We start from the raw sequence: 26223 nt of genomic DNA, 5'->3' as shown, positions 1-26223 counted from the left end.
CATAATAACAGCGCTGCTTCGGTGCCGTTCTGTCAGCTGTTGGCTAGCAGCCGGCAAGGGATAAGTACAGAAAGTGAGAGCAAGCGTTTAGAAACTTACAGTAATTTGACATGTCTGTCAAATTTAATAATATAAGATTTGAGCTTGTATTTTGCATGTCTTTTAAAGTTCATTTTTCTAGAAATGCATTTTTATTGTATTTTTTACTAAAAGTATTTGTTCCTGACTGATTGGAAATTGAAAATCAAACAGAACTGGTCTTCACCGCAGATGGTTTGAAAAGCGCTGCTTTAACATGTATGTTACAAGGTTAGCAGTTTTGGTGAAGGAAGGATCTGAATGGTCACTTGGTTCCACTTTGTTCTTAGTGAAGTCAAGGTTGCTCTGCACCGTTACTTGGACACAGGCCAAAATGATATTTACGCTTTTGATTTTGTTGAGGTGAAGACGCCATTGAGTTTAGCGACTTTAAAGGGTGCGCTGCTGCCGGATGATCTAGGTTTGTTTCTGGTAAATTCATTTTCCAAATATTTTTCACAACCTTTTTATTCTTTGTAGTGAGATGGAGAGATGAAATTAAAACATGTTTCGAGGGAAAAACAAGTAAGGTTTATTGATTGATTTGACATAGGCTTGAAGGAAAGGGGAGCGTCAAACATGACTAAATTTCGAAGTGCTGTTGTCTTAGAGAATCGAGAGGAGAGATGGTTTCAGAAGAGCGCCATCGGGCTGTTCTTTACCAGTTACACTGACTGGGTTGAGGTTATAGTTGAAACTGTTAGAACTGATAATATCTTAAATATGAAGTGTAACTCTCCTGGCAACAAATGTGTAGGACCGTATGAACAGAAGAGTTTTGATATGTTTCTAAATTTAGGAGAGATAGTAGTAAGAAAAGTAACTGGAAAAGGTAACAGAGAAAACTAAGTAGACTAACAAGTAAAATCTCACAGAAGCGAGGGGTGAAGGGAGGAGTTTCATAAAGGGAGATGTTATCAGAATTCAAGGCACCCTACAGTTTAAGGTCTTTATTTGAATTCCATTATGGTCAGAGAACATGTTCTATATGGTTCCAATTCTTTGAAATTTGTCTTACGCTCACCTTACGGTCTGTCACGGTGAATGTAGCATGTGTACTTGAAAAGAATGCATGTTTTGCAGATGTATCACATTCTGTAAATGTCAGTTAAATCAGGGTGGTTCATAGTATCGTTTGGATCATCTCTGTACTGATTCTGTTGTCTAGTGGTTCCAACAGTGATCAATTGCTAAGAGAGAGAGTTGTTAAAATTTCCAGCTGTTAGTGTGGATTTGTCTGTTTCTCCTTTCAGTTCAGCCAGTTATTGTTTCATGTATTTTGAAGCTCTTTTTTTTTTTTAACTTTTTATTTTTTTAAATTTATTTATATTTATGTATTTTTGGCTGCATTGGGTCTTTGTTGCTGCGCGCGGTCTTTCTCTAGTTGTGGCGAGCGGGGGCTACTCCTTGTCGTGGTGCACGGGCTTCTCATTGCAGTGGCTTCTCTTGTTGCGGAGCATGGTCTCTAGGCGCGTGGGCTTCAGTAGTTGTGGCACGTGGGCTCAGTAGTTGTGGCTCGCAGGCTCTAGAGCGCAGGCTCAGTAGTCGTGGCTCGTGGGCTTAGTTGCTCCGTGGCATGTGAGATCTTCCCGGGCCAGGGCTCGAACCCATGTCCCCTGCGTTGGCAGGTGGATTCTTAACCACTGTGCCACCAGGGAAGTCCCAGTGCTCTTGGTCTTGATATCTACTTTACTTGAAATTAATATAGACATGCCAGCTTTCTTCCACTTATGGTTTTCCATCTTTTAGTCTCAACCTATCTGTGTCTTATATTTAAAATTTGTCTCTGAGACAACATATACTTGGGTCTTGAATTTTTATCTGTTCTAATAATCTCTGCTTCTTAATTGGAGTGTTTAGTTCACTGACATTTAGAGTAATTATTGGTGTGGTTGGATTTAGGTCTACCATTTTATTATTTTCTTCTGTTTGTTTCATCTGTTTTTTGTTCTGTCTTCCATTCCTGCCTTCTCTTACGTTAACTGAGTTCTTTTTAGAATTTCAGTTTAATTTTTCTATTGGCTTTTTAACTGTGCTGCTTTGTAGTATTTTATTTCTTATAGGTTGTTTTGGTGTCACAATATTTATCCTTAACCTTTTCCATTATACTTGAAGTTAATGGAAGTTATACTTCCATTATACTGGTGAAGTTCTCACCAGTAGTGCACAAGTGTTCTCTTATCTCCACAATCTGGACAACACTGGCTGTCTTGTTTTTTGATAGTAGCTGTCCTAACAAGTGCAAAGTGATATTTAATTGTGGTTTTGACTTGATTTTCCCTGATGATCAGTGATGTTGAGCACTGTTTCATGATCTTTGGCCATGTTTATGTCTTCTTTGGGAGAATGTCTATATAGATCCGCTGCCCATTTTTTAATTGGCTTGTGCTGTTTTGTTGTTGTTGTTGCTAGTGAGTTAAATGAGTTCTTTATACATCTTAGATATTGCCCTCCTATCAGATGTATGTTTTGCAAATGTTTTCTCCCATTTTGTAGGATGCCTTTTCATTTTGCTTTTTTTGTTTCTTTGGCTGTGCGGAAGCTTTTTAGTTTGATATAGTCCCAGTTGTTGATTTTTACTTTTGTTGTGCTTTTGGTGTCATATCCAAAAAATCATTCCCAAGGCTAATGTCAAGGAGATTTTCCCCTGTGTTTTCTTCTATGAGTCTGACAGTTTCCGGTCTTATGTTTAAATCTTTAATCCCTTTTGAGTTAGTTTTTGTGACTGGTATAAGATACGGGTCCAATTTCATTTTTTTGCGTGTGGTTATCCAGTTTCCCTGCTGACATTATTGAAGAGACTGTCCTTTCCCCAATAGGTTTTCTTGGTTCCCTCGTCAAATATTAGTTGACTGAATATGTACGGGCTTATTTCTGGGCTCTCTATTCTGTTCCATTGAACTCTGTGTCTGTTTTATGCCATTACCGTACTGTTTTGATCATTGTAGCCTTGTAGTTTAGTTTGAAATCAGTACGTGTGACTTCTCTAGCTTTATTCTTCTTTCTCAGGATTGCTTTGGATATTTGGAGTCTTTTATATTTCTATACAAGTTTTAGCATTGTTTTTCCTATTTCTGTGAAAATTGGAATTTTGGTAGGGATCTATCTCACTAATTTCCATATGCTAAGCTAAATCTCTCTCTGCATTTATTTAGCATAATTATTAGAAATATAACTTCCTTGGAAAAATAAAGAAATTTAAAATTTTGGTACAGTTGATTTAGAATTGTTATTCCAGGATTTTTTTGAGTGTGGGAGATTTGACAGGCCTTCTTTACCAACTTTGTGAAGGTGGCTTTCTTGAGAGCTTGTTTGTCCTTGTTCTAGACCTCAGCATGAGCATGGTTTTGCTCTGAAATATTGGTTAATTTAGTGAACAGTTTATCTTCAGAAATACTTAGATTCCTTTGCTGATTTCATCAGTACTCTTAAAAATCGCAGAAGAAAACTGAGGAATTTGCTTGAATGTCACAAAACTTTTCTGATAATTACTGAAGCAAGAGAGTGCTTTTAATTGCCGTCCTTTGTGCACTTACAGGTTGATTGGATGGAGAAAAAGGTCAGTGACTGGGAACTAGAGAGAGACTTGAGGAAACAGTCTTTCTTAGCATCCTAAGGGCTCCATGTGGCCAAGAAATGGAGTGTTCATGGTGGTGACCTCAAGAGCAGGGCTGTGAGGAAGGATGGTGATGGACCTCACTGTAAATGTGTTCAGTGTTTTGAGGCTTGTCTAGGTCAATAATTTAAAATGTTTAGTAAGCCAGTAAGTAATGAAGGAATCAGAAGGATGCTCCTGATGTGGGACAGATGCTTAGGAAAGAAGTCAGGATTTGTGATCCAGTCATCCACTTAAGGTGATAGTTAACCTGAGAACAGGGAGGGGAGAGAGGATGTGAAAGCAGGTGCAGAGAACATCACATAACAAATTATATCATTTCTCATTGTGTCTTTGTCTAACCCAGAACTTCTTAGAAAAATCAACTGAAAGAGAAACTCGCCAAGAGTATGCTCTGGCTATGATTCAGTGCAAAGTTCTGAAACAGTTGGAGAACTTGGAACAGCAGAAGTATGATGACGAAGATATCAGTGAAGATATAAAATTTCTCTTGGAGAAACTTGGTGAGAGTGTCCAGGATCTTAGGTATGTTATTCTTTTTAATTCTCACAGGCTGGGTATATTGGGCCTTGTTTGACTTGCTTCATATTTTAAGGAAATTTAAATTTGTTATGAACTATAAACTCAAAAGATTGCACTAAAACATTATGTCTTCTATTGAAAATTGAGGGGTATGGAAACACTGGCTCACCATCATGGCAACCATTGGTCAGAGCTGTGTGTTATTTCTCCTCTTTCGTGTAGATCCCCACTGTTATCTGTTGTCTAAAATCTGACCTGGTGTTCTACCACGGGTTGTGGGTGCCACCCTTTGAGAATCTCCCCCTGGTTTAAAATCTTTTTTAAGCAGCAGTCATTGTTAATTTGTGGAGGAGGTTTGCTTAGATATGGAAAGAGTATTTTTTCCTGCTTTTTTTTTTTTTTTTTTTCCCCCGGTATGCGGACCTCTCACTGCCGTGGCCTCTCCCGTTGCGGAGCACAGGCTCCGGACGCGCAGGCTCAGTGGCCATGGCTCATGGGCCCAGCCACTCTGCAGCATGTGGGATCCTCCCGGACTGGGGCACGAACCCATGTCCCCTGCATCGGCAGGCGGACTTTCAACCACTGCACCACCAGGGAAGCCCTCCTGCTTTTGTGAAGTCCCTATTGGTTTTATTTATTTTTTATATTAAAAATTATGCAAGTGATGTACATGCAGTAAAGAAAAAATATCCCTTTTTTTATACAGTACAGAATACAGAACACAGTACACTACAGAATACAATACAGTACAGAAGGGACAACAACCAGTACCCCCATCTTCCCCACCTACTTCCCCCTGCCCCTCTGGTTTCTTGTGTTCATTCCCAAAAACCCTAGCCCCCCTCCCCCTAGCATGCATGCATGTGCGTGCTCACACACACACACAGACACACACAAATAGGGTTCTGTGTATTCTTCTGGTCCTGGTTCTTTTTTGTTTAATAATAGCTTGATGATTTTTCCCATTAACCCATGCATTCTTTATTTTTGAACTATTGATACATTTTAAAAAGAGAGTTACTCACTAGAAGTAGATTGGGTTTGGGAGCCAGGATGACTCCAGTTTGAATTGTTTGGCCACTTTGTCGACGTGTGGCCTTGAACAAGCCTCTTGACATTTTAAAGTCTCAATTTTCCTTTTGGTAAAATAGTGATAAAAATTCTAACCTTGTAGGATTTTCCATGAGGTGTCCAGCAAGTGCCTTTAGTATAGTATGTGTTCCAAAAATGTATTTACCAGATAATTCAGTGCAGCCCATAAGCTCAAGGCCCAAAAGCTTTTATAGAGATGGGAGCTGTCACCCATATCAGTGGTTTGTATGGAGCTTTGTGGAGGAAGGCAGATGATTTTTGTCTTTTTATAATTTCAAATATGAATAAGTTGTTTGTAATATGATAGGCTAGCAATAGGCTTGCAGTTTATACAAATTCTATTTTATTATGTTTATTTAAAAAATTATCATTAGTTCTTCTGTAATAATGATTTGAGACCCTTTTAAAAAAATAAATAAGGTTAGTGATAGCTTTCTAAGTTATTTAATCCATGCTAGCCAATTGTTATTATTTACTGATTTTTCATGTTGAATTTGGTAATGTGAAAAATATTGCTGTTTACATACAGCTAACATGGTGATGGGAGCAGTTGAAATAGGTTTGTCTCTTTATATTATTACAGGTTTAGCATATTAGTTAAACAATATTGTTTAACAATATTAGTTAAACAATATTACTTATACTAAATAGCCTTTCATTAAATTACTACTTTATTTAACAGGTTACTCTGATCAACTTAACCAGTGAATCTTTGTTATACTGAATTATCAATCAGTATTAAATAGCTACTTCTTTTTGAAAATTTTACTTGAAAGAAAATATAAGCATGTCTTGTCACTTTGTTCACTGGCTAACCACATTAAAGCAGTTTTATATTATGAAGATTTGAATGATTGTTGCTTGATACATAGTGAATAATTTTTGAATTAAAGTGCATTTTAGTTTGTTACATGTACAGAGGTTTTTGTTTTTAATTAATCTGTAGTGGGCTAATTCAGTTAATGAATTACCTCTGCATTGTTGGTAGTCACATTTAAAAATATTGTACTGAGGTATGTGTTTTTATTTTTATACTGCAGTATCATGGTTTGTCATTTAAAGTATAATAGAATATACTATTTTATTTTGTGTTAAAGTAATATACTTTTACATAAATTTGTCTTTATGTATCTAGTGGTCTGGCAAATACAGTGTTTTAAGAGGCAAGGTAGAAACAATGCTAGATTATCAGATATTTAATTTATTTTTATTTATTTATTTATTTGTGGCTGCGTTAGGTCCTTGTTGCTGCGCACGGGCTTTCTCTCGTTGTGGCGAGCAGGGACTGCTCTTCATTGCTGTGTGCGGGCTTCTCACTGCGGTGGCTTCTGTTGTTGCAGAGCATGGGTTCTAGGCGTGGGGGCTTCAGTAGTTGTGGCACGCAGGCTCAGTAGTTGTGGTGCACAGGCTTAGTTGCTCTGCGGCATGTCAGATCTTCCCGGACCAGGGCTTGAACCCGTGTCCCCTGCGTTGGCAGGTGGATTCTTAACCACTGTGCCACCAGGGAAGTCCCTATCAGATATTTTAGTGATGTACATACATTTATGTGTATATTAAGGTTAGAATTTTGAAAGCAAGAGCTCCTTTTAATATCTCATGGTGAACATTCAAATTTGACAGGAGTACTGGACCTTAGTACCCTGAATAAGTTTCACATGATTTATTGAAAATTAAGCCATTTAAACTTGTTTAGAGGTAATTTTTGAATGTACAAAGTATGATCAGTCTTTGTAGTTAAATAATTAGTGAAGATGTTTTATTTTATTAAATTTTGGAGTATCTCTCAGATTCTTATAAACTTTGAAATCTTTTTACAGCTCATTTGATGAATATAGTTCAGAACTTAAATCTGGAAGATTGGAATGGAGTCCTGTGCACAAATCTGAGAAATTTTGGAGAGAAAATGCTGTGAGATTAAATGAGAAGAATTATGAGCTCTTGAAGTAAGTTTTAAATGCCAGTTTACACTCTGAAAAACCCCCATCCTTCCACATACTCGTGGACACATTTTTATCCCTCTTAAAATTTTTAGATATTCCGTGGTTTTAATTTCTATTTTCTTCCTTACTCATGTGGTTGAATACCTTTTCGTGTGCTTATTGGCCATTTGGATATCTTTTTTCCCAGGAGAAGTGCCTGTTCAAGTTTTTGTTTTTGTAGGAATTCTATAGGTTTCTTGGTCATATGTATTCATCACAGCTCTTCTTCTACCACGTCAAATGCCACTAACTCTTTACTTTTGATGTAGCTCAGTTTATTGTTTATGGCTAGTGCTTTCTTGTGTCTGGTTAAGAAGTTTTTGCCTACCCAAGGTCCTGAAGATATACTCCTGTGTTATCTGCTAGAAGCTTTATCGTTTAACCTCTCACACTTAGATTTCCATTCCGTGTGGAATTGGTTTTTGGGTAAGGTGTATAAGGTAGGTCAAGATTTATTTCTTTCATTACATGGATATCTAATTGAACTAGCAACATTTATTGAAAATAACATACATTTTCCCCACTGCTTTGCACGGTTCCCTTTGTTATAATAAAGATGACCTAATATGTGCAAGTGTCTTTCTTTTTTACTGAGATATAAGTCACATACCACACAATTCACCCATTTAAAGTGTATAAATCAGTATATTCACGGGGTTGTGTAACCATCGACACAGTCAATTATAGAACATTTTCCATCACTTCAAAAAGAAACCCTGTATCCTTTAGCTGTCACTTCTCTGTCCAACCCATGCCCTCAGCCCTAAGCTTTTACTTTCTGTCTCTATGGATTTGCCTATTAGGAAAATTTTATGTAAATGTAATCATATAATATTTGTTCTTTTGTGACCAGCTTCTTTCACTTACCATAATGTGTTCAAGGTTCATTCATGTTGTAGCATTTAGCAGTACTTTGTTCCTTTTTATGGTCATATAATATTCCATCATAAGGACATATTACATTTTATTTATCCACTCATTAGGTGATGGGCATTTGGGTTATTATGAAAAATACTGGTAATAAACATTTGTGTACAAGTTTTTATGTGGACGTACGTTTTTATTTCTCTTCCTTGGGTAGACATCTATGAATAGAATTGCTGAATCATATGGTAACTCTGTTTAACCATTTTAGGAACTACTCGACTATTTTCCAAAGTGGCAGTACAATTTCATATTCCCACCAGCAGTGTATGAGGGTTCTGATTTCTCCATCTCCGTGTCAGCACTTACTGTTGTCTGACTTCTTGATTCTAGCCGTTTTAGTGAGTGTGAAGTGATAGCTCATCATGGTTTTGATTTGTATTTCCTTGATGGCTAACGAGTCAGGCATCTTTTCATGTCCTTATTGGCCATTTTATATCTTTGGAGAAATGTTTGTTCAGATTCTTAGTTCATTTTTTAAATGGGTTCTCTTTTTAGTATTTAGTTGTAAGAGTTTTTTAATATATTTTGGATGTAAATCCCTGATCAGATAATATGCTTTGCAAATATTATCTCCCCTTTTTGGGTCATCTTCTCAGTTTCTTGATAGAATTACTACCTATATACCTTACTATAACTGTTAAAATTAATAGAATTTAATTTTTAGAATAATTTTAGGTTTACAGAAAAATTGAAGGGAGTACAGAGAGTACTCATATACCCTCTCTTCCTCCACCAGGCACAGTTTCCCCTATTTTTAATGTCTTGCCTAAGTGTGGCACGTTTGTTAGTTGATGAACCAATATTTATACATTATTTTAACTGAAGTCCATAGTTTACGTTCAGGTTCATGCCTTTCTGTTGTACAGTTCCTGCTGTGTCACAGTATCACACAGAATAGTTTCACTGCCCTAAAAACTCCCTGTGTTTTCCCTTCTTCCCTTTCCCTGGTATTGTGGGAATTGTGGGTGGTGGACGTTGTGAATATGAAAGTGACCTGTTAATGTGTGTATAAAGGTTTGAAAGCTGCTAACTTACCTGCAGTAAATCATGTGTAGTGTATTGTGTGTAGCAGTGAAACCTGTAGAAAATAGTTATATTTGTAAATGTTTATTTTCAGGAAAGTCTCAGCATTATACCTTTGCTCTGTTGTGCTCTAGAAAAGAATTAGAAATCAATCTCTCTTTGTATTAAATTTATTTCAGGATTTTGACCAAACTTCTGGAGGTGTCCGATGACCCACAAGTCTTAGCTGTTGCTGCCCATGACGTCGGCGAGTACGTTCGGCATTACCCGCGAGGCAAGCGGTAAGTGAGGAGCCTTGGTTTCCTCGGGGTGTCCCGAGACATTCCGCATAGAGGTCCTAGTTTATATACTCCTGTAAAGTAGACTCGCTCAGCCGAGGAGCTGACGGAGCGAGCAGAACCAAGATGACCATAGTACTGGGAATCGTGATAAATGATAAACCTAATTGAAGATGGGAAGCATGAAAACGTAAGCACACGTGTACAATACTGTTGCACAGTAGCCAGCAGAGATCACACCAGCAGCTTCACGTTCAGGGTTTTCTTTGGTTTGTATGATTTAATTCAAAAGCCATTTTGTTAGCACTGGTGATTTTTCAATTATTATTTGTGGTTATATTGTTATTGACCTGAGTAGGTTCCAAATATAAAAGGAAATATAACACGTGTAAGAAAAGTCACAGTAGATATATAGTAAAGGAAGGATGTGTTTCCAAGTACTGAAGAGTGAGGAATTCCCTCTGGGAGGAGACAGGTAAGGCTTTGCAGAGGAGGTGAGGCTGGCTTGGTAATGTGAAATCACTTAGGTACGCTAACAGTGAAAGGATAGGAGTTGAGGGAGAAAGCATTAAATGAGACTGAGGCTGTTGTATGCTGTTTGGAGAAGCTTGTTACATACCTGGCACGTATCAAGCACTCATAAAGTTTGGGTATAATTATACTGCATTATTTTTCTCAATTCAGTACATTTTTTTAAAAAAGATGCTTTAAAAAATAAAATATAAAAAGGCGTACAGATAAAGCCTCTCCCTCACCCCTGACCCCATGTGCTCATCTGCGAGGTTGTCTTAAACCACCAGAAGCCCTACTGCACTAAGGTGCCACTTGGCACGGACTTTGTGGTGGCGATGTCACTCACCAGGCAGCACCGACCGCAGCTCCCACACTCCCAGGCTGGGGTTAAAGACACTCGCCGGCTCTTTGCACGCCCCCGCTCCCCCCCAGAGGAGCAGAGAACCTCCTTCCATTCATGAGGCAAATAACCATTTTCACTTTGCTTTTGTGTCTGTAGTAACTGGATTTTTCAGGGGGTTGAGGGGGCAGTGACAGAAAGCAGTGCTGGTTGTCAGTCTTCCTGGTGTTCTTGACAACAGGAATTTTCTCATTTGTTTCACTGCCCAGCAGGTCATGTGGCATGTTCATGTTCCATCATTACAGGAAAGGGCAGATATCTTAACAAGTCAAGTTTTCTCAGGAAATTAACATGGCTCCTACGGAGTGCTTTTTAACCTCGTGTTCTCTGCTGTCTGCATCTGAGCCGTATCTGGTTCACAGCACGGCAACTGCTGGGCTTAGTATTGATCTGATGTTACTTCAGACATAAGGTGGTATTCAGTATACTGGTTTTTAAGCAAGCCACAAATCCTGGTGATAAAGAAGTTACTACTCAACTGCCTATAGAACACTGTAACCTAGACTACTGCAGCAGTCCAGGTTGATGACATTTGCCCAGACTAGGAAATGAGAGTAACAGTTGGATTTATCACTAGGGATTCAAGAGGAAATATATAAAAACTTGTAAGTCTGTGATTTGGAGAAAATGATATTTTAAAAAAGACACGTGTGTTGGTTTACTTACCTGTATGGTAACTTCTCTTTGTAAAACCACTGGGCAGTTCGGAGTTGGGGCTTTCTGCTAACAGCTTGCATTTGAAAGTAACTGCAGCGTCTTCACCACGTGGCTTCTGGCCCCCAGGGTCATCGAGCAGCTCGGCGGGAAGCAGCTGGTGATGAACCACATGCACCACGAGGACCAGCAGGTGCGCTACAACGCCCTTCTGGCCGTGCAGAAGCTCATGGTGCACAACTGGTAGGTGCCGCCCACCCCCTGCTGCTCTGTTGGGCCTCACGTTCCTGTCCAGAAGTTCTTGTGGAAAGGCTCCGATGAGTGGTGGCTTTTAAAGCAGTGATTTTGATTAATACCTAGAATTACATTTTAGCCGTTCAGAGCAGTGATGTGATAATTTAGAAAAAACAAAACAGCTGCATTAATGTTCTGAAGAAATGTATATTCAAAGTACTAGTATCAGAAGCAACTCCAGAAGTAACTAAAAGGACCACTACGACATCGGTGAATAAGTTTTTTGAGAGTTGAATGGAATTCATCTCAACTACTGATTAGAGACGCTACAATCTTGCAGGGTTTAACTGTTCGGCGTACGGTTAACCTGAATGGATTTTTACCAGTTCACGTGAAAACAGTAAAAGCCGATTGATCAGTTAAGATTCAGCTCTCACATTTCATCCGTTATAGCCTTTGAAATAGTAGCCAGAGTCATGTTTTTCCTCTTGCTTTTATTTTTTAAGTCAAAATTATTGACCTTTTTGTACTCAAAACAAGATAAGTTAGAGTGACTACTTAGATGCAATGGTGAACCATCTGTGTCCGTGAGCGGACACCCCTGGACTCTCTCGGCCGTGGCTGTTTTAGCAGTAGGTTGGCTGTTCTGCGCTCTTCTGAGCTCAGATGCCTCTCTATTCCCCATCCTTGGGAAAGATGCGCTAACTGACGGTCATGCTACTGATAATTCCAAAGGACAGATTTGGAAATGCAAATGCTCACGTGTGAAAGATGCAGGCAGATACAGGATAGCAGAGGATCCAGGATTGCCACCGTGACATCATGTATTAAATATTAGGATCCTGCCACTTAAGCACTTTTCTCATGAATACTGATATTTATGCATTCTTCCAGCAGGTGCTCTTTGAGCACTTAATTTGTACCCTGTTACGCTAGGCTCCAGGCGACAGATGTGATGGAAGTGGGTGATGAGAGATGGCCTTCCTGAGTGGTCCCAGCAGCCAGGCTGAGACAGTGATGGAAAGGAACCAGTCACCCACCTCCAGTGTTGGGGGTTGGATTTCAGGTGGAGGGAACGGGAGGGGAAAGGACCAGGAAGCAGGAGGGAGCTTGGCTTCTTTAAGAGCAACGCCTGGAGACATGTTTGGATGTGGCAGCTGGGGTCTGGGGGGTGGTGCTAATGGCAGCTGGTGGGTCGAGGCCAGGGATGCTGTTCAGCATCCTGCATTACGCCAGTCGCCACCACAGGGAACTGTCAGCAGTGCTGGGCTTCGAGGGCAAGTTGAAGGAGTGGGTGAGGCCAGAAGGAAAGGAGGTGGGCGAGGCGAGGTGGCCGGGATCTGATCACGGAGGGAGGGTCTGGTGGGTCCTTCTGTTGGATGAGTTGAAAGTCATGGTTAAAGGTTTTAACAGGGGAGTGACAGGATTTGATTTGTACTTTGAAAGGTCTCACAGGCTCCTCTGTGGAGAGTGGATGGTTGGGGGGTGAGTGTGGCAGCAGGAAGACCGTTTCATAGTTTCTCATTGTGGCCATGGGTAGGGATGGCTCGTGCCATGGACTAGAATGGTAACAGTTGGTACCAAGCAGTAGATGGACTAGGGATAGATTTCAGAGCTGGTGCGCGTGGTGCTTGAGGGACTGAAAATGTTTTTGCTCTTTTCATATCGTCTGTGCAAAAAGAATGGGATTCAAGGCAGAGGGCACTCAAAAATGGTTTTTTATCTACTATTTAGCAGAGAAAAATCTTTCAAGTCTGTCAGGAAACTAGAGAATACTACACTGGATTCCCTCCTTCTTTTACTTTACCCTGAGCCACATTTTTCAACGTAAATTAATTATTTAGTAATTTTCTCTCTCTTGGTTTGTTTCTGTTTCTTTCATGAAGTTCATTTACAGAATGTTGGCATTTAATAGAGTTGGAGGCTGTTGCAATCAGTGAGCTTTTATTGACAGATATTTTCCTGAAGTTTCCATTAAATACAGTTTTGTTTTCCCCTTTTGTTGAAAGTAGGGCTGTTGAAGCATAATTCTTCTTTTGTTAATAAAAAACAACTTCATTTTAATAGTTCTTTCTCTTGAAGAATTTACTGTTAGTTTTTTTTTTAATTAATTAATTTTTGGCTGCCTTGTGTCTTCGTTGCTGCGCGTGGGCTTTCTCTTGTTGCGGCGAGTGGGGGCTATTCTTTGTTGCCGTGCACGGGCTTCTCATTGCAGTGGCTTCTCTTGTTGCAGGGCACGGGCTCTAGGCATGCAGGCTTCAGTAGTTGTGGCACGTGGGCTCAGTAGTTGTGGCTTGCAGGCTCAGTAGTTGTGGCTCGCAGGCTCTAGAGCTCAGGCTCAGTAGTCGTGGCGCACGGGCTTAGTTGCTCCACGGCATGTGGGATCTTCCTGGACCAGGGCTTGAACCCACGTCCCCTGCATTGGCAGGCGGATTCTTAACCACTGCGCCATCAGGGAAGCCCCCCGCTTTTTTTTGTAATGTATATTTCTAATGTGGAAAAAAAGCTGGGTATGGAATAGGATGTTGACTGGGAATTTTCCCTTTGCCAGTGGAGAAAATTTTTTGGTTAAGAATTTTTATTGTGCAAATGATCATGAATTAAAGATGAAACATTTAAAATTTGAAAACTTTTTCTTGAATTTAGGAATCTGATTTGGTCTCAGTAAATTTTTTGATGTACGATTACAAAAGGAAAAGTAAATTGTCTTTATAGCCAGAAACTGGTTTATTTGCTCTTTGTCATTGACTAGCTGATGAGAGAATATCCTCTTCCCCCCTCCTCTCTAGTTATGTACCAAGCTATTTTAGCTTTAATGTTTTAGTTATGATAAATCCCCTTTAATGGAGAAGCTTAGTGTCAGCATTTTCCTATGCTTTCTTTGAGAAAGGAGTTTTCATATGCAGATTCTGTGTCTTTCGTTGTGACAAACGCATTTCTCTGGCACTTGGTGCCAGAGAGTGAAAATTGCTCAAGTAATAGCAATTTATTTCAACATCAGATTAGTGTGAGACCAAATAGAATGCCATTGGAAAGTAAATCTTCAGCAGAGTTTTCCCCAAATGTAAAAGGATTTTGAATCAGTATCTTTATGCACATAACCAAGTTGCCTTTAGTAAATCATGCTGGTAAAGTCTGCCTTTCTACTTTCCTAAAATAGAGGCTTTTTAACCTAAACCATGGGACTGGTGTCCGAAAGATGTTTCATACCAAATAAAACCTGAAAACACAGTTGACTTGGTTTCCTCTCAACATTTTGTTTGTTTTGATTTAATTAAAACAAAATGTTAGGGGCTTCCCTGGTGGCGCAGTGGTTGAGAGTCTGCCTGCCGATGCAGGGGACACGGGTTCGTGCCCCGGTTCGGGAAGATCCCACGTGCTGCGAAGTGGCTGGGTCCATGAGCCATGGCCGCTGAGCCTGCGCGTCCGGAGCCTGTGCTCCGCAACGGGAGAGGCCACAGCGGTGAGAGGCCTGCGTACCGCAAAAAAAAAAAAAAAAAAAAAAAAACAAAATTTTAGAAAGGGTATATTTTAGTACAACACAGTGAATGAATTAGTTGAAGATAATGAAAATACACCCATGGGTAAAAGTAGAATGAAAGTCTGTCTGAATGGCAGCAGCAGCTTTTCCTGACAGTTTTGCACATTTTCTCTGTTGTTGTTTTTCTCCGAGGCCCTCCCTGGCTGTTTCCAGATTTCCGGTGCACTCTTGATTTTTTTAATTTTTTCTACCGTAAATGATTTTTAGATTTTTGGCATTGCATTTTTACCAGTTTCTGTTGATTAGACTAAATCGTAATTTTGGATATAGTAAAGTTAACATTTCTTTTTTACTGAGGGGAATTTTTTTTTGGTTTTAAGTTAAAAATTACATTTTAAGTATAAATTGGATATTGGATACTCACAATATCATGGAACTGCGTTGTCTCTGGTTCTTGATTTAGACTCTGCTCTAGGGAGTTAAATATTACTTTTCTTGATAATGTAGAGAAGGACTTATCCCTGATTTATAGAACATGGAGCATAGAGTTGTATATCATGTGAAAATGTTACTTAATTCTTTTTCACGATTTTATGACTGATTGCAGAATTATTTCCGTGAACTGTTTCTTCCCTCCACTTAACACCTGTGTTTACGTGGAATGACGGGTGGGTTACATGTAACCCTGACTGCTGTGGGTGGCATGGGAGGCCGAATGGAGTTGCTGGGGTGTGCGTTGGGCACACACCAGGGTCTCCTCAGTCCAGGGGGCCTCGAGCGGGTCAGTCCTATCCACAGCTCTGTAAGTGGCACGTGCAGGCTCTGATCTTCCCGTCCCCATGTGCAGTTCCTGGTATGTCCCTTGTTCTTTTGAGCAGGGCTGGATTTTTATATTCTTAAATTTGGCAAAATATGTAAACAGTGACAGCTTACTTTAGAGAACTTTTATATAGACCCTCAGTTTATACATTATAATTTAGCATCATAAAATGTCATCATTTTTCTCCTACCGAATGATTTTAAATGTCATCAGCCTCTAATTCAGAAGCAGCAGTATGTGCATACGGACAGCTCAGGACCTCAGGAAAGGAACACTGAATTTTGTAGGTAGAGGATTTCCTGTAGAATTTTCTCCTTGTTTCTAGCTTCTTTTTCAACCTATTTTCAGGCAGAATAATAAGTTATAAGAGTGTCACCCTCTCTCGGTCTTTCATGTGTACGTAAATAGAGAGGAACGCAGCAAGCCGAGGGTGTGGGTGATACTACTTTCTTCTCGGACCTTTACCTCTGCTTAGTATATTTCAGTTCTGTAAATAGTACGTAGCCATAAATGCAGTGATTAAAACAGTTACTTATGAACAGAATTGAAGGAAAAAAACCCTTATGTAAGTTTTAACTTTTTAGCATTAATAATCATGTTAAAAAACATTCCATGTGATTTTAAATAAACATATGACATTTCTGGGTTTAATATTTTCCAAAACTAATTTAGAAAATTGTGGTCTCTCTTTGGGTACCTGGAGTTTTCCACATTATTATTATGATATTTTTAGTGGAGGAATTCTCGTGTAAGAATCTTACATTCTAAATATAATTAAAGAAAAAGGAGTCTGTAAGAAGCGCTAAACGTGGACTTTGCTTATTGCATACTATCTTCTTAAGAGTCCTTCTAACAGCACAGACATTCCTCCCACACAGCACATTACATTAACCAGATTTGCACATACTGTGGTCATTTAGGGGCATACTCTGCATTGTGCAGATCGCTTTTTGTTGTAACTACTTGCTGATCTGGAACCAGCATTCAAAATGAAACGGAGGGACTTCTGGTTTCCAGTTATGCATGTAAGGAGTTTGGAATTTGCCAGTACATCTGAACAACAAGTAAATAGCTGAACAGACTGAAAAAATCAACAATCCTTCTTGGATCCATAGGGGAGAAGGTAGGATGAGACTGGAGAGGCAGGTGAATACAGGGAGTTGTGGCTTACCTGAGCAGGACTCACATGTGGAGACCAGCGGGGGACCAGTGCCTGGCAGGAGAGCTGGGCCGTGCTTGGTGAATTGCAGGAGGCTCAGTGTGCACAAGTCTGAGGATTAAAAACTCGAGGCGATCCAGTCATGGGGGGCCCCCACCATATGGGGAGATTTCTCTCCAGAAGCCAGACCAGGTTCCCACAATAAATATCTGAGAAAAATTCCATTGGGCTTCTGGCAGGGGGAGGGGAAAGGAACCATTTTGAAATAGTTCCAACTGTTGTTCCGTTCTAACAAGGCCTGCATGCAGGGGAAACTAGTTAACCAGAGCCCAGCCTGCTGGGGGGCCATCAGAGTCTGACTGACCTGGGGAAGGGAAATAACCAACTCTAGCTGGCTCTAATCGTGCTGTCTCACCCAAAGGGGTAGGAAAAATCCTGAGGCGCACTCATGAAGTTCACAGTCCCGAGGCCCAGGTTCAAGAAAGACTGAGACCCAATCAGAGGACTCCAGAAAGCTTCCTCTCCCTCACCTCACCACCACGTTACACAGGGTTCATTTACAGCAGTTTCTTTTACCTAGCACACCATGTCTAGCCATCAAGAAAATACTACGAGGCATACCAAAAAGAAAAAAAAAAGAAGAGACATAGGAAGCATCAGAACCAGCCATGGCAGTAATGTTGGAAGATCAGACTGGGACCTTTAAACAACTAGGATTAATATGCTGAGGGCTCTAGTGGATAAAGTAGGCAGCAGGCAAGAACAGATGGGCAAGTTACGCAGAGAGATAGAAATCCTAAGAAAGAACCGAAAAGAAATGGTAGAGCTCGAAAACACTGTAAAAGAAATGAAGAATGCCTTTGATGGACTTGTAAGTTAGACTGGACACGGATGAGGAAAGACTCTCTGAGCTTGAGGATATATCAGTAGAAACCTCCAAAACTGAGAAGCAGAGAGAACCAAAGACTAAAAAAACGGAACAAAATATCCAAGGACTATGGGACAACTACAAAAGAGGTAAAATATATGTGGTGGGAATACCAGAAAAAGAAAGAAAGGAACAGAAGAAATATTTGAAACAGTAATGACTGAGGATTTCCCAAGTTAATGTCAGACACCAAACTACAGATCCAGAAAGCTCAGAGAACACCAAGCAGGATAAACACCAAAAAAACTACACCTGGACATGGAATTTTCAAATTACACAAAATCAAAGGTGAAAAAAAAAAATCCTGAAAGAAGCCAGGGGGAAAAAACACCTTACCTACAGAGGAACAAAGGTAAGAATTACATCTGACTTCTCAGAAACCATGTCAGCAAGAAGAGAGTGGAGTGAAATATTTAACATGTTGAGAGAAAAAAACTCACCAAATTCTGTACCCTGTGAAGTTATCCTTCAAAAGTGAAGGAGGAATAAAGATATCCTCAAAGAAACAAAAATTGAGGGAGTTTGTTGCCGGTAGACCTGCCATACAGGGAATATGAAAAAAGTTCTTTAGAGAGAAGGAAAATAATAGAGATCAGAAACTCAGATCTACATAAAGAAAGGAAGAGCATCAAAGAAGGAACAACTGAAGGTAAAATAAAAACTTTTATTTTTCTTATTCTTAACTGATATAACATAGAAGTTTGTTCAAAAAACTAATAGCAACAATATCCTTGAGTTTGTACGCTTTTCTGTATTTTATACACGTTGCTTATGTATGTTTATATATAAGTGAAATAAGTGGCAGCAATGATTCAAGGGACGGGAGGAAGGAATTAAGATTATTTGGTTATTACAAGCTACTCACACTATCCGTGAAGTGGTATAGTGCTATTTGAAAGTATACATGGATTAATTGTAAATTAATATATTGCAAACTGTAGGGCAGCCACTAAAAAAAGTAGAAAAAGAAGTATAACTGACGTGCTGAGTAGGAAAGGAGAGAAAATAGAATCATATAAAATGCTGAATTAAAACCACAAAAGGCAGAAAAAGAGTGGAAGACAAAAATAGGAGCGAAAGAGCTTCCCTGGTGGCGCAGTGGTTGAGAGTCCACCTGCCGATGCAGGGGACACGGGTTCGTGCCCCAGTCTGGGAAGATCCCCCGTGCCGCAGAGCGGCTGGGCCCGTGAGCCATGGCCGCTCAGCCTGTGCATCCGGAGCCTGTGCTCCGCAACGGGAGAGGCCACAACAGTGAGAGGCCCGCGTACCGCCAAAAAAAAAAAAAAGGCGGAGAAAAAAGGGCAACAAATAGGAAACAGAAATGAATATGGTACATATTAATCCAGCTGTATCAGTAATCACTCTGAATGTCAGTGGTCTAACTGCACCAAGCAAAAGATAGATCATCAGAGCAGATCGAAAAGCATGACCCAACTATGTGTAGCCTATAAGAAACCCACTTTAAATATAAAGACACATATAGATTAGAAGTAAATGAATGGAGAAAAAGATACCATGCTAACACTAATCAAAAGAAAGAAGAAGTAGCTATATTGCTTTCAGACAAAGCAGACTTATAAGTAAGGAAAGTTTATCAGGGATAAGAAAGGTCATTCTGTAAAGATAAAGGGGTTAGTTCTCCAAAAGGACATAATAATTCTTAACATGTATATGCCTAACAACAGCGCATCAAACTATGTGGGGCAGAAACTGATAGAACTGTAAGGAGAAATAGATGAATTCTATCATAGTTGAAGATTTCAGCACCCCCCTTTCAGAAATGGACAGATCCAGCAGGCAGAAAATCAATAAGGACACAGTTAAGTCAACAGCACCATCAGTCACCTGAATAGAAGTGACATCTATAGACTACCTCGTCCAGTACCAGCAGGATACACATTTCTCTCAGGCTCACATGGAACATTCACCAAGACATTTTGGGCCATAAAACCCACCTTAACACATTAAAAAAAACAGGAATCATGCAGTGTCAGCTGTCAGACCACAGTGGAATTAAAGTAGAAATCAATAACAGGAAGATAACTGGAAAATCCCCAAATATGTGGGGATTAAACAACACTTCTAAATAACACAGAGGTCAAAGAAGAAAACTCAAGAGAAATTTAAAAGTATTTTGAACTAAGTGACAATGAAAATACAGCTTTTCAGAATTTGTGAGATGCAGTGCAGGCAGTGCTTAGAGGGAAATTTATAGCACCGAATGCATATATTAGAAAAGAAGAAAGCTCAAGAGTCGGTAATCTGAGTTTCCAGCTTAGGAAATGAGAAGAAAAGAGCAAAATTAAAGTAAGCAGAAGAAAAGAAGTAAGAATAAAAAAACAAGGAAATTGAAAATAGGACATTGGTGGAGAAAATCAAGGAAACCAAAAGCTGTTTTTTTGAAAAAATTAATGATACTGATAAGCCTATAGCCAGACTAACTAAGGAAAAAGGAGAAGGCACAAATTAACTAGTGTCACAAATGAAAAAGGGAACATGACTACAGATCCCATGGAAAGTAAAAGGATAATAAAGGGATACTATGATCCCCTCTCACAACTCCTTTGTACTGGAAGTTCTAGCTAACACATTAAGACAAGAAAAGAAAATAAATGGTATACAGATTGGGAAGGAGGACATAAAACTGCCTTTGCTTTCAGATGACATGATCATGTACATAGAAAATCCTAAAGATTTGACAAAAACAAACAAATGTCCTGGAACTAATAAGCGATTACAGCAGGTTGTAGGATATGATATTAATACAGAAAAATCAATCACTTTCCTATATACCAGCAATGAACAGGTGGAATTTGAAATTGAAAACACAATACCATTTACATTAGCACTTCCCCAAAATGAAATATTTAGGTATAAATTCAACAAATTATGTATAAGATCTACATGAGGAAAACTTTTAAACTCTATGAATGAAATCATGGAAGAATTAAGTAAATGGAGAGAGATTCCATGTTCATGGATAGGAAGATTCAGTATTGTCAAGATGTTAGTTCTCAACTTGATCTGTTGATATAAATTTAATGCAATCCCAATCAAAATCCCAGCAAGTTATTTTTTTTTTTTGGACATCGACAATCTGATACTAAAGTTTGTATGGAGAAGCAAAAGACGCAGCATAGCCAACACAATATTGAAGGAGAAGAACAAAGTTGGAAAACCCACACCACCTGACTTGAAGACTTATTATAAAGCTAAGTAATCAAGATCGTGGGGGTGTGGGTGAAAGAGTGGACAAATGGATCAATGGAACAGGACAGAGAGCCCAGAAAGAGGGCCCCATAAGTATAGTCAGCTGATCTTTGCCAAAGGAGTAAAGGCAATACAAGGGAGCAAAGGTAGTCTCTTCAACAAATGGTGCTGGAACAACTGGACATCCACAAAAACTGACTCAAAATGGATCATGAACCTAAATGTAAAACACAGAACTCCTAGAAGAAAACACAGGAGAAAATCCAGATGACCTTGGAGCCCTGTGATTTTTACGTGGTTCGTGGTTTTACATAGGAAAATCGTTCATAGAAACAAAATTTGTTTTGCGTGTAATACTCAGAATCATGATAAAAGCTGGAGGAATCACTCAGCTTTAAACTATGTGGCATCTGAGAGAGGAGAAGGGGGTGCGGTGGGGGGACTTCAGCGGGGAGAAGGCAGTTCACACGGAGGTGGGAAGGAAAGCAGATGCTTGATGACAGATGCTTGCTGGGCCCGCGGGGACAGTGGGACACACAGAGGACTCTGGTCTCCCGGCCCTGTGCAGCTCCCCCCAGCGCCGACCCGTGTGCTTTGTAGATCTCCGGTGACAGTGCCCTTCCTGGACCAGGGCCTTTGTCTGAGTTCTTTAGGCAGTTAAGGGGCAGGTAAGAAGCGAACTTGCCAAGGCTTTTGTTTTTTTAAAAATAATCAGCCTAAAATAATCCTCATGTTGAAGAGACACACATTGGGTACAAATTCTGTTCCCCTGCAAAGTCATGGATGAAGTTCAAAGAGAAGAGAATATTACACTTCTCCAATTTTGCTTCTTAGGTAGTAGAAGCAAAGAATTAATGTCCAGCTCCTGTAGGTTGCTGGTACAAATCGGATACCCTTTGAGTGAATTATGCGTTGAATTTTTACTGTATTGATCTTCGTGTTTAGCGAGACTGACTCAATACTCAGGTTAACTCACTTAAGTAACTCTTCCGGCGTCCTCTTAGAGATGCATTGTCATCCCCTGAAGAAAAGTCCGTAGTCACTTTTTCTCTTGCCTGACAGTGACTTAACCTTAACCTGAAGAAATTATTCACACCTGTTACTATTTCCTACTATAAAGATAGGCGCAGTGTCTGCTTTCTGCACCTTTCTGGCCTCTTTCTGGAGGCCGCGCAGCCTCACAGTAGAGAGGAGTGGACCTGAGCCCCGGCCCGTGCACCTGCCCGCTTTGCTCCTGAGCAGGTGATTGCAGCTTTCCCTCCCCTGTCGATGGAGATGAGAATGCCCACTCCCAGGATGCTGCAGAGGTGAGAGGATAAGGGTGGGCACACCTGTACTCAGGTTTCCACGGTGGCCGGTAACAAAGTGCAGACGTAGCCACCTTTGTATGTTCCCAGCCCCAGGCTACTGGTGTCCCGACTGCCCTGTGCCTGGGGTCACACAGGACTCAGAGGCAGCTTGGATGAATCTCGGGAGTGTTTTAATTGACCACATTTGATGTCAGGACAGCAGACCACAACCCTTTACGAGCCAAACCCAGGAGTAGATTTTCTCCAAAGCTTCGCGCAGGCTGGGTCCTCTCTCTGTAGGACAGGATCGTTTTCAGTTGCGCCTTGGTTCAGCTCCCTCTGAATTTAACAACCCACATGCCATAGCAAACAACAATTTCAGGAAAGCCTGAGGAGGAAATTTGATTCTTCTGTCCGCGGGTCCTATCTGGGCTCTTCTCCCAGTAGACTTGGTGTCCTGTGACCTACCTCAAGTAGGGCTCGCAGAGTTCCATCTGGGATTCTTGATGTGCAGGTTTTCAGTTGAACCCTTTACATCTATGTGTGTTCTTGTCCTTCGCTTAAATCCTAGCTTGCATAAACCCTACTTAGCAGACAAGGAAAGGGGGCCCTGGTTTTCGTACTCACCGAGCAGTAAGGTTGTGAGGCAGGGATGCCCCGTGGCCACCTTGTATGCAGGGAAAAAATGAGAGTGTAGTGGATGGAGCATTATTATTTATCTGTAATAAAGACCTTTGACCAGGAAAACAAGAACAGAAGACATCGGGGAGGAAGCTATGGCTGGGCGTGTTTTTAGATTTTTGTTTAAAAAAAATTTTTTTTTTAAGGTGGACCATTTTTAAAGTCTTTATTGAATTTGTTACAATATCGCTTCTGTTTTATGTTTTGGTTTTTTGGCCGAGAGGCAGGTGGGATCTTAGCTCCCCGACCAGGGATCAAACCTGCGTCCCCTGCATTGGAAGGTGGTGTCTTAACCACTGCACCGCCACGGAATCCCCCTGGGTGTGTTTTTAAATTCTCTGCTGGAACAACTCTTCTTCCCTCTGTTTTAATCCTCCTGCTGTGACCCTACTTCAGCAACGCCTCTTAAGTGAGGAGATCAGTTATCTTCCCCACGTCCCGGTATTCACTGTTGTCCCCTGAGTATTAGTTGGGTCCTGGCATGGGAGATGAACCACAGCCCTAAGGGACTAGATCCACCTGGTGGTTCACAGCGTGAGCTCTGGGCAGCTTTGCCAGGCTCCGGCATGTAAACCCAGTCCTTATTCCAAAACTCAAGCTTTTCCCTTTTTATAGGAGGGGATCTTTTAAATATTCTTAAAAGATCTCTTTTTCTGGTCCTTATTAGGTAGTTCAAAAATGAAAGTTTAGGCAAATCCTTCATAGGAAAATAGGGAAAAGATTGTTTTCTGTCCTGGAATCAACAGTGTTGTCTGTATGCAATTTTGAGTGAAGTATACACAGACCATTCAAGTAATCTTCTGAAGTAGAACGTCACTGAAACATTTGGAGACCACTGCTCTAAGCCACAGCTGCCCTGTCTGTAAAATGAGGATACTGCTTCTCGGCTCTGGTGATGGTTCTGTGGATTCAGTAGGACCATCTTGGTGAAGGTTTCAGACTCTGCCAGTGCAGAGTAAGTGCTTGGCAACTAGTAGCTCTGATTAAGTGTCGTGATTCTGGATGTTATTTTCAGTGATCGTTTTCATGTGCTCTTGTGTAAATCCTTAGAGATAAACACTTGTACTTTCTAACATCAGGAAATGTGTTTCTCATGTATCAGGCCACTTACTTGGAATCATACGTATGTTGACTTTGAACTTGTTAGATTGCAGAAGTGGTGGCAGCAGACACAACTCTCTAAACAGGAAAGCGGACGTTGCCGGTGACCAGATGCGGAATCACTTGTTTGTGTGTGTCATGCCTTGTTTGTCTGGGGTTCATGGGGTGTTTAAAATTCGTACAGTACAGGTACTTTTGAAATTTGGACACGATTAGTTTTCTGGGGCTATTTTACTAGTTTTTAGCTGTTAAAGTAGGCATAGACGACAGTGTATATTGTCCTTCAATTTTGAAAGAGATTCTTCGTCGTTTCACTTCTAATCTCCCTTGCTATCTCCTTCCTGTGTTTCAGGGAATATCTTGGTAAACAGCTCCAGTCTGAGCAACCGCAGACTGCAGCTGCCCGGAGCTGAATGGGCGCTCAGCCGCGGGGTCTCCAGCGCCCCTTTGCCTGGGGCAGAAGACCCGGAGTGTGAGTCTCAGTGATTAGAACAAACAGTTTCTCATTTTACGTGTCATTTTCTTCTGTTGTGTGGCTTTCCCCAGTGCTGATTTCAACACGAGTGTTTGCCCGTTACTTTGTATTAAGGTAGGTGCTCTCTGTATCTAAGGAGAACATTACTGTTACATATACAGCTTGTAATTTCTGTATTTATTGTTCTCTGGGAATGAATATAGAATTATTAAAGGATTCTCACTCCAAATATGTTTTTGTCTCTCCTTGTTCCTGACTTGGCCTTTAACACAAATACCTCTTGTCCCAACCAAATTGGGAGAATTGTATTTGCAAAATAGTGAATGGTAAATAAATGTTTTGAAATTATATGTGTGTCTGTCTTCCATCCGCCCGTGCATCCACACTGCGGCAATCCTCTGCTAATATCCAGAGAACTTTAAAATGTTAAATTAACTCGACGTGATGCTGTGGTCTAGAAGATTTGCTTATGGAGCACAGTGAGGAATTTTAGCTTTAGATTATTTTCATTGATTTCCTGTACTTTTATTCTTGGATTTTGGTACCTCAAGTCTATTTTCTTTTAATACGCTTTGGTTTAAATGTTGCCAGTAGATATTTTATCCCACCCCCAGCCCCTTATTCTGGAACGCCAGGCCTTCAGCGGGACATCCATGGCCTCTACGTTCACGTCCCCCAGATCTGAGCCTTTTGTTTTTAACCTTATGGCCTGGTCTCTCTGAATCTCATTTTTCATTCATTTTCATTTTATTTTCACTCTTCATTCCTAGCAGTTCTCTGAATGTTGAGTTGTTGAGTAAAGGTTGTAAGGCTAATAGACAGTTTATTTGATAAGTTTTTCTTCTACAGAGAGACACTCATAGGATCCATCTCCTATTTAAGGATGAAGGATTGTCTCATTTTCAACGTAGAGATCTTGTGGGAAGAGTTAGTTGAAATAATGGTCGTCGGTGGGTTCATGTGACTCAGTGATTTTTCTTAGAGTTGACTTCCTATTTTCCAAGAAAATAGGTAGTCTGAGCAAACCGATTTTTTTCTTGACTGAAAGTTCTAAATTTTTTAAACTGCTTAGACCCAGACATTTTTACTTCTTAAACATGGAAGAATACTAGCCAGTGGAATTATAGATTCTGCATTAGCAAAAGATCAGTTTTCATGTTAAGGTATTAATGGTCTGCAAAGTTATTAGGTTCTTAAGACACTCAATTTCTAGAAGTTCTGGTAACCAGAGACAGTGAAATCTTCTGAATTTCATAGGAACACGTTGATTCTCTGATGTCGTACTTTCTGATTTTAGTTTCATTTTGCGTAGCCCTGTAGTTACAAAGTAGACAGTCGTCCTGGTGGAAATCATTGGTGCTCTAGTCCCCGAGAAGTGCTTTTGTACATGGGGGGCAATACTCCCACGCCCATGTTTTAATTATTATCCCAAATATTAAAATTAACTCTCTCTAGGCACTTTTTTCCTTGTAAATCTTCACACTCAGCTTATAGAACTTATAACAATTACAAAACAATCACTTTCATATTTTTCTGTGCTTAATGTTTTTAACGTTCAGTGATTAAATCCTCCTATAAATATAATGCCACTTTCACTTTCAAGTAAACTGCAAACACTAACAGAGTGGAGTTCTAACTCTGACAAAATCGAAGTAGGTAACCCTTTTTTTAAAAAAAGACCAGCTAATATTCTATCCGTTGACAAGCTATAAGCCATATTTGGGTACCCAAGTGTCAAATTCCAAATCTGTTCTGAGAATCAC

General features: G+C 40.2%; 1 protein-coding gene across 1 annotated transcript in view; it reads left to right on the top strand.

Moving 5' to 3' along the window:
* ATP6V1H (ATPase H+ transporting V1 subunit H) overlaps positions 1-24691 on the top strand; it is a 63679-nt gene extending 38988 nt beyond the window's left edge. Inside the window, exons 10-14 of the mRNA XM_032609844.1 lie at positions 4041-4219; positions 7126-7251; positions 9417-9518; positions 11212-11325; positions 24338-24691. Of these exons, the coding sequence (XP_032465735.1) occupies positions 4041-4219; positions 7126-7251; positions 9417-9518; positions 11212-11325; positions 24338-24398 (582 nt within the window). The 3' untranslated portion in view covers positions 24399-24691. The remainder of the gene's footprint in view (positions 1-4040; positions 4220-7125; positions 7252-9416; positions 9519-11211; positions 11326-24337) is intronic.
* Positions 24692-26223: the final 1532 nt, after the last annotated feature.

This window comes from Phocoena sinus, chromosome 17 (genome assembly GCF_008692025.1).
Source record: "Phocoena sinus isolate mPhoSin1 chromosome 17, mPhoSin1.pri, whole genome shotgun sequence".
NCBI lineage: Eukaryota > Metazoa > Chordata > Mammalia > Artiodactyla > Phocoenidae > Phocoena > Phocoena sinus.
The sequence above is the reverse complement of the archived record's forward strand: the minus strand, read 5'-3'. Positions and strand labels throughout refer to the sequence as shown.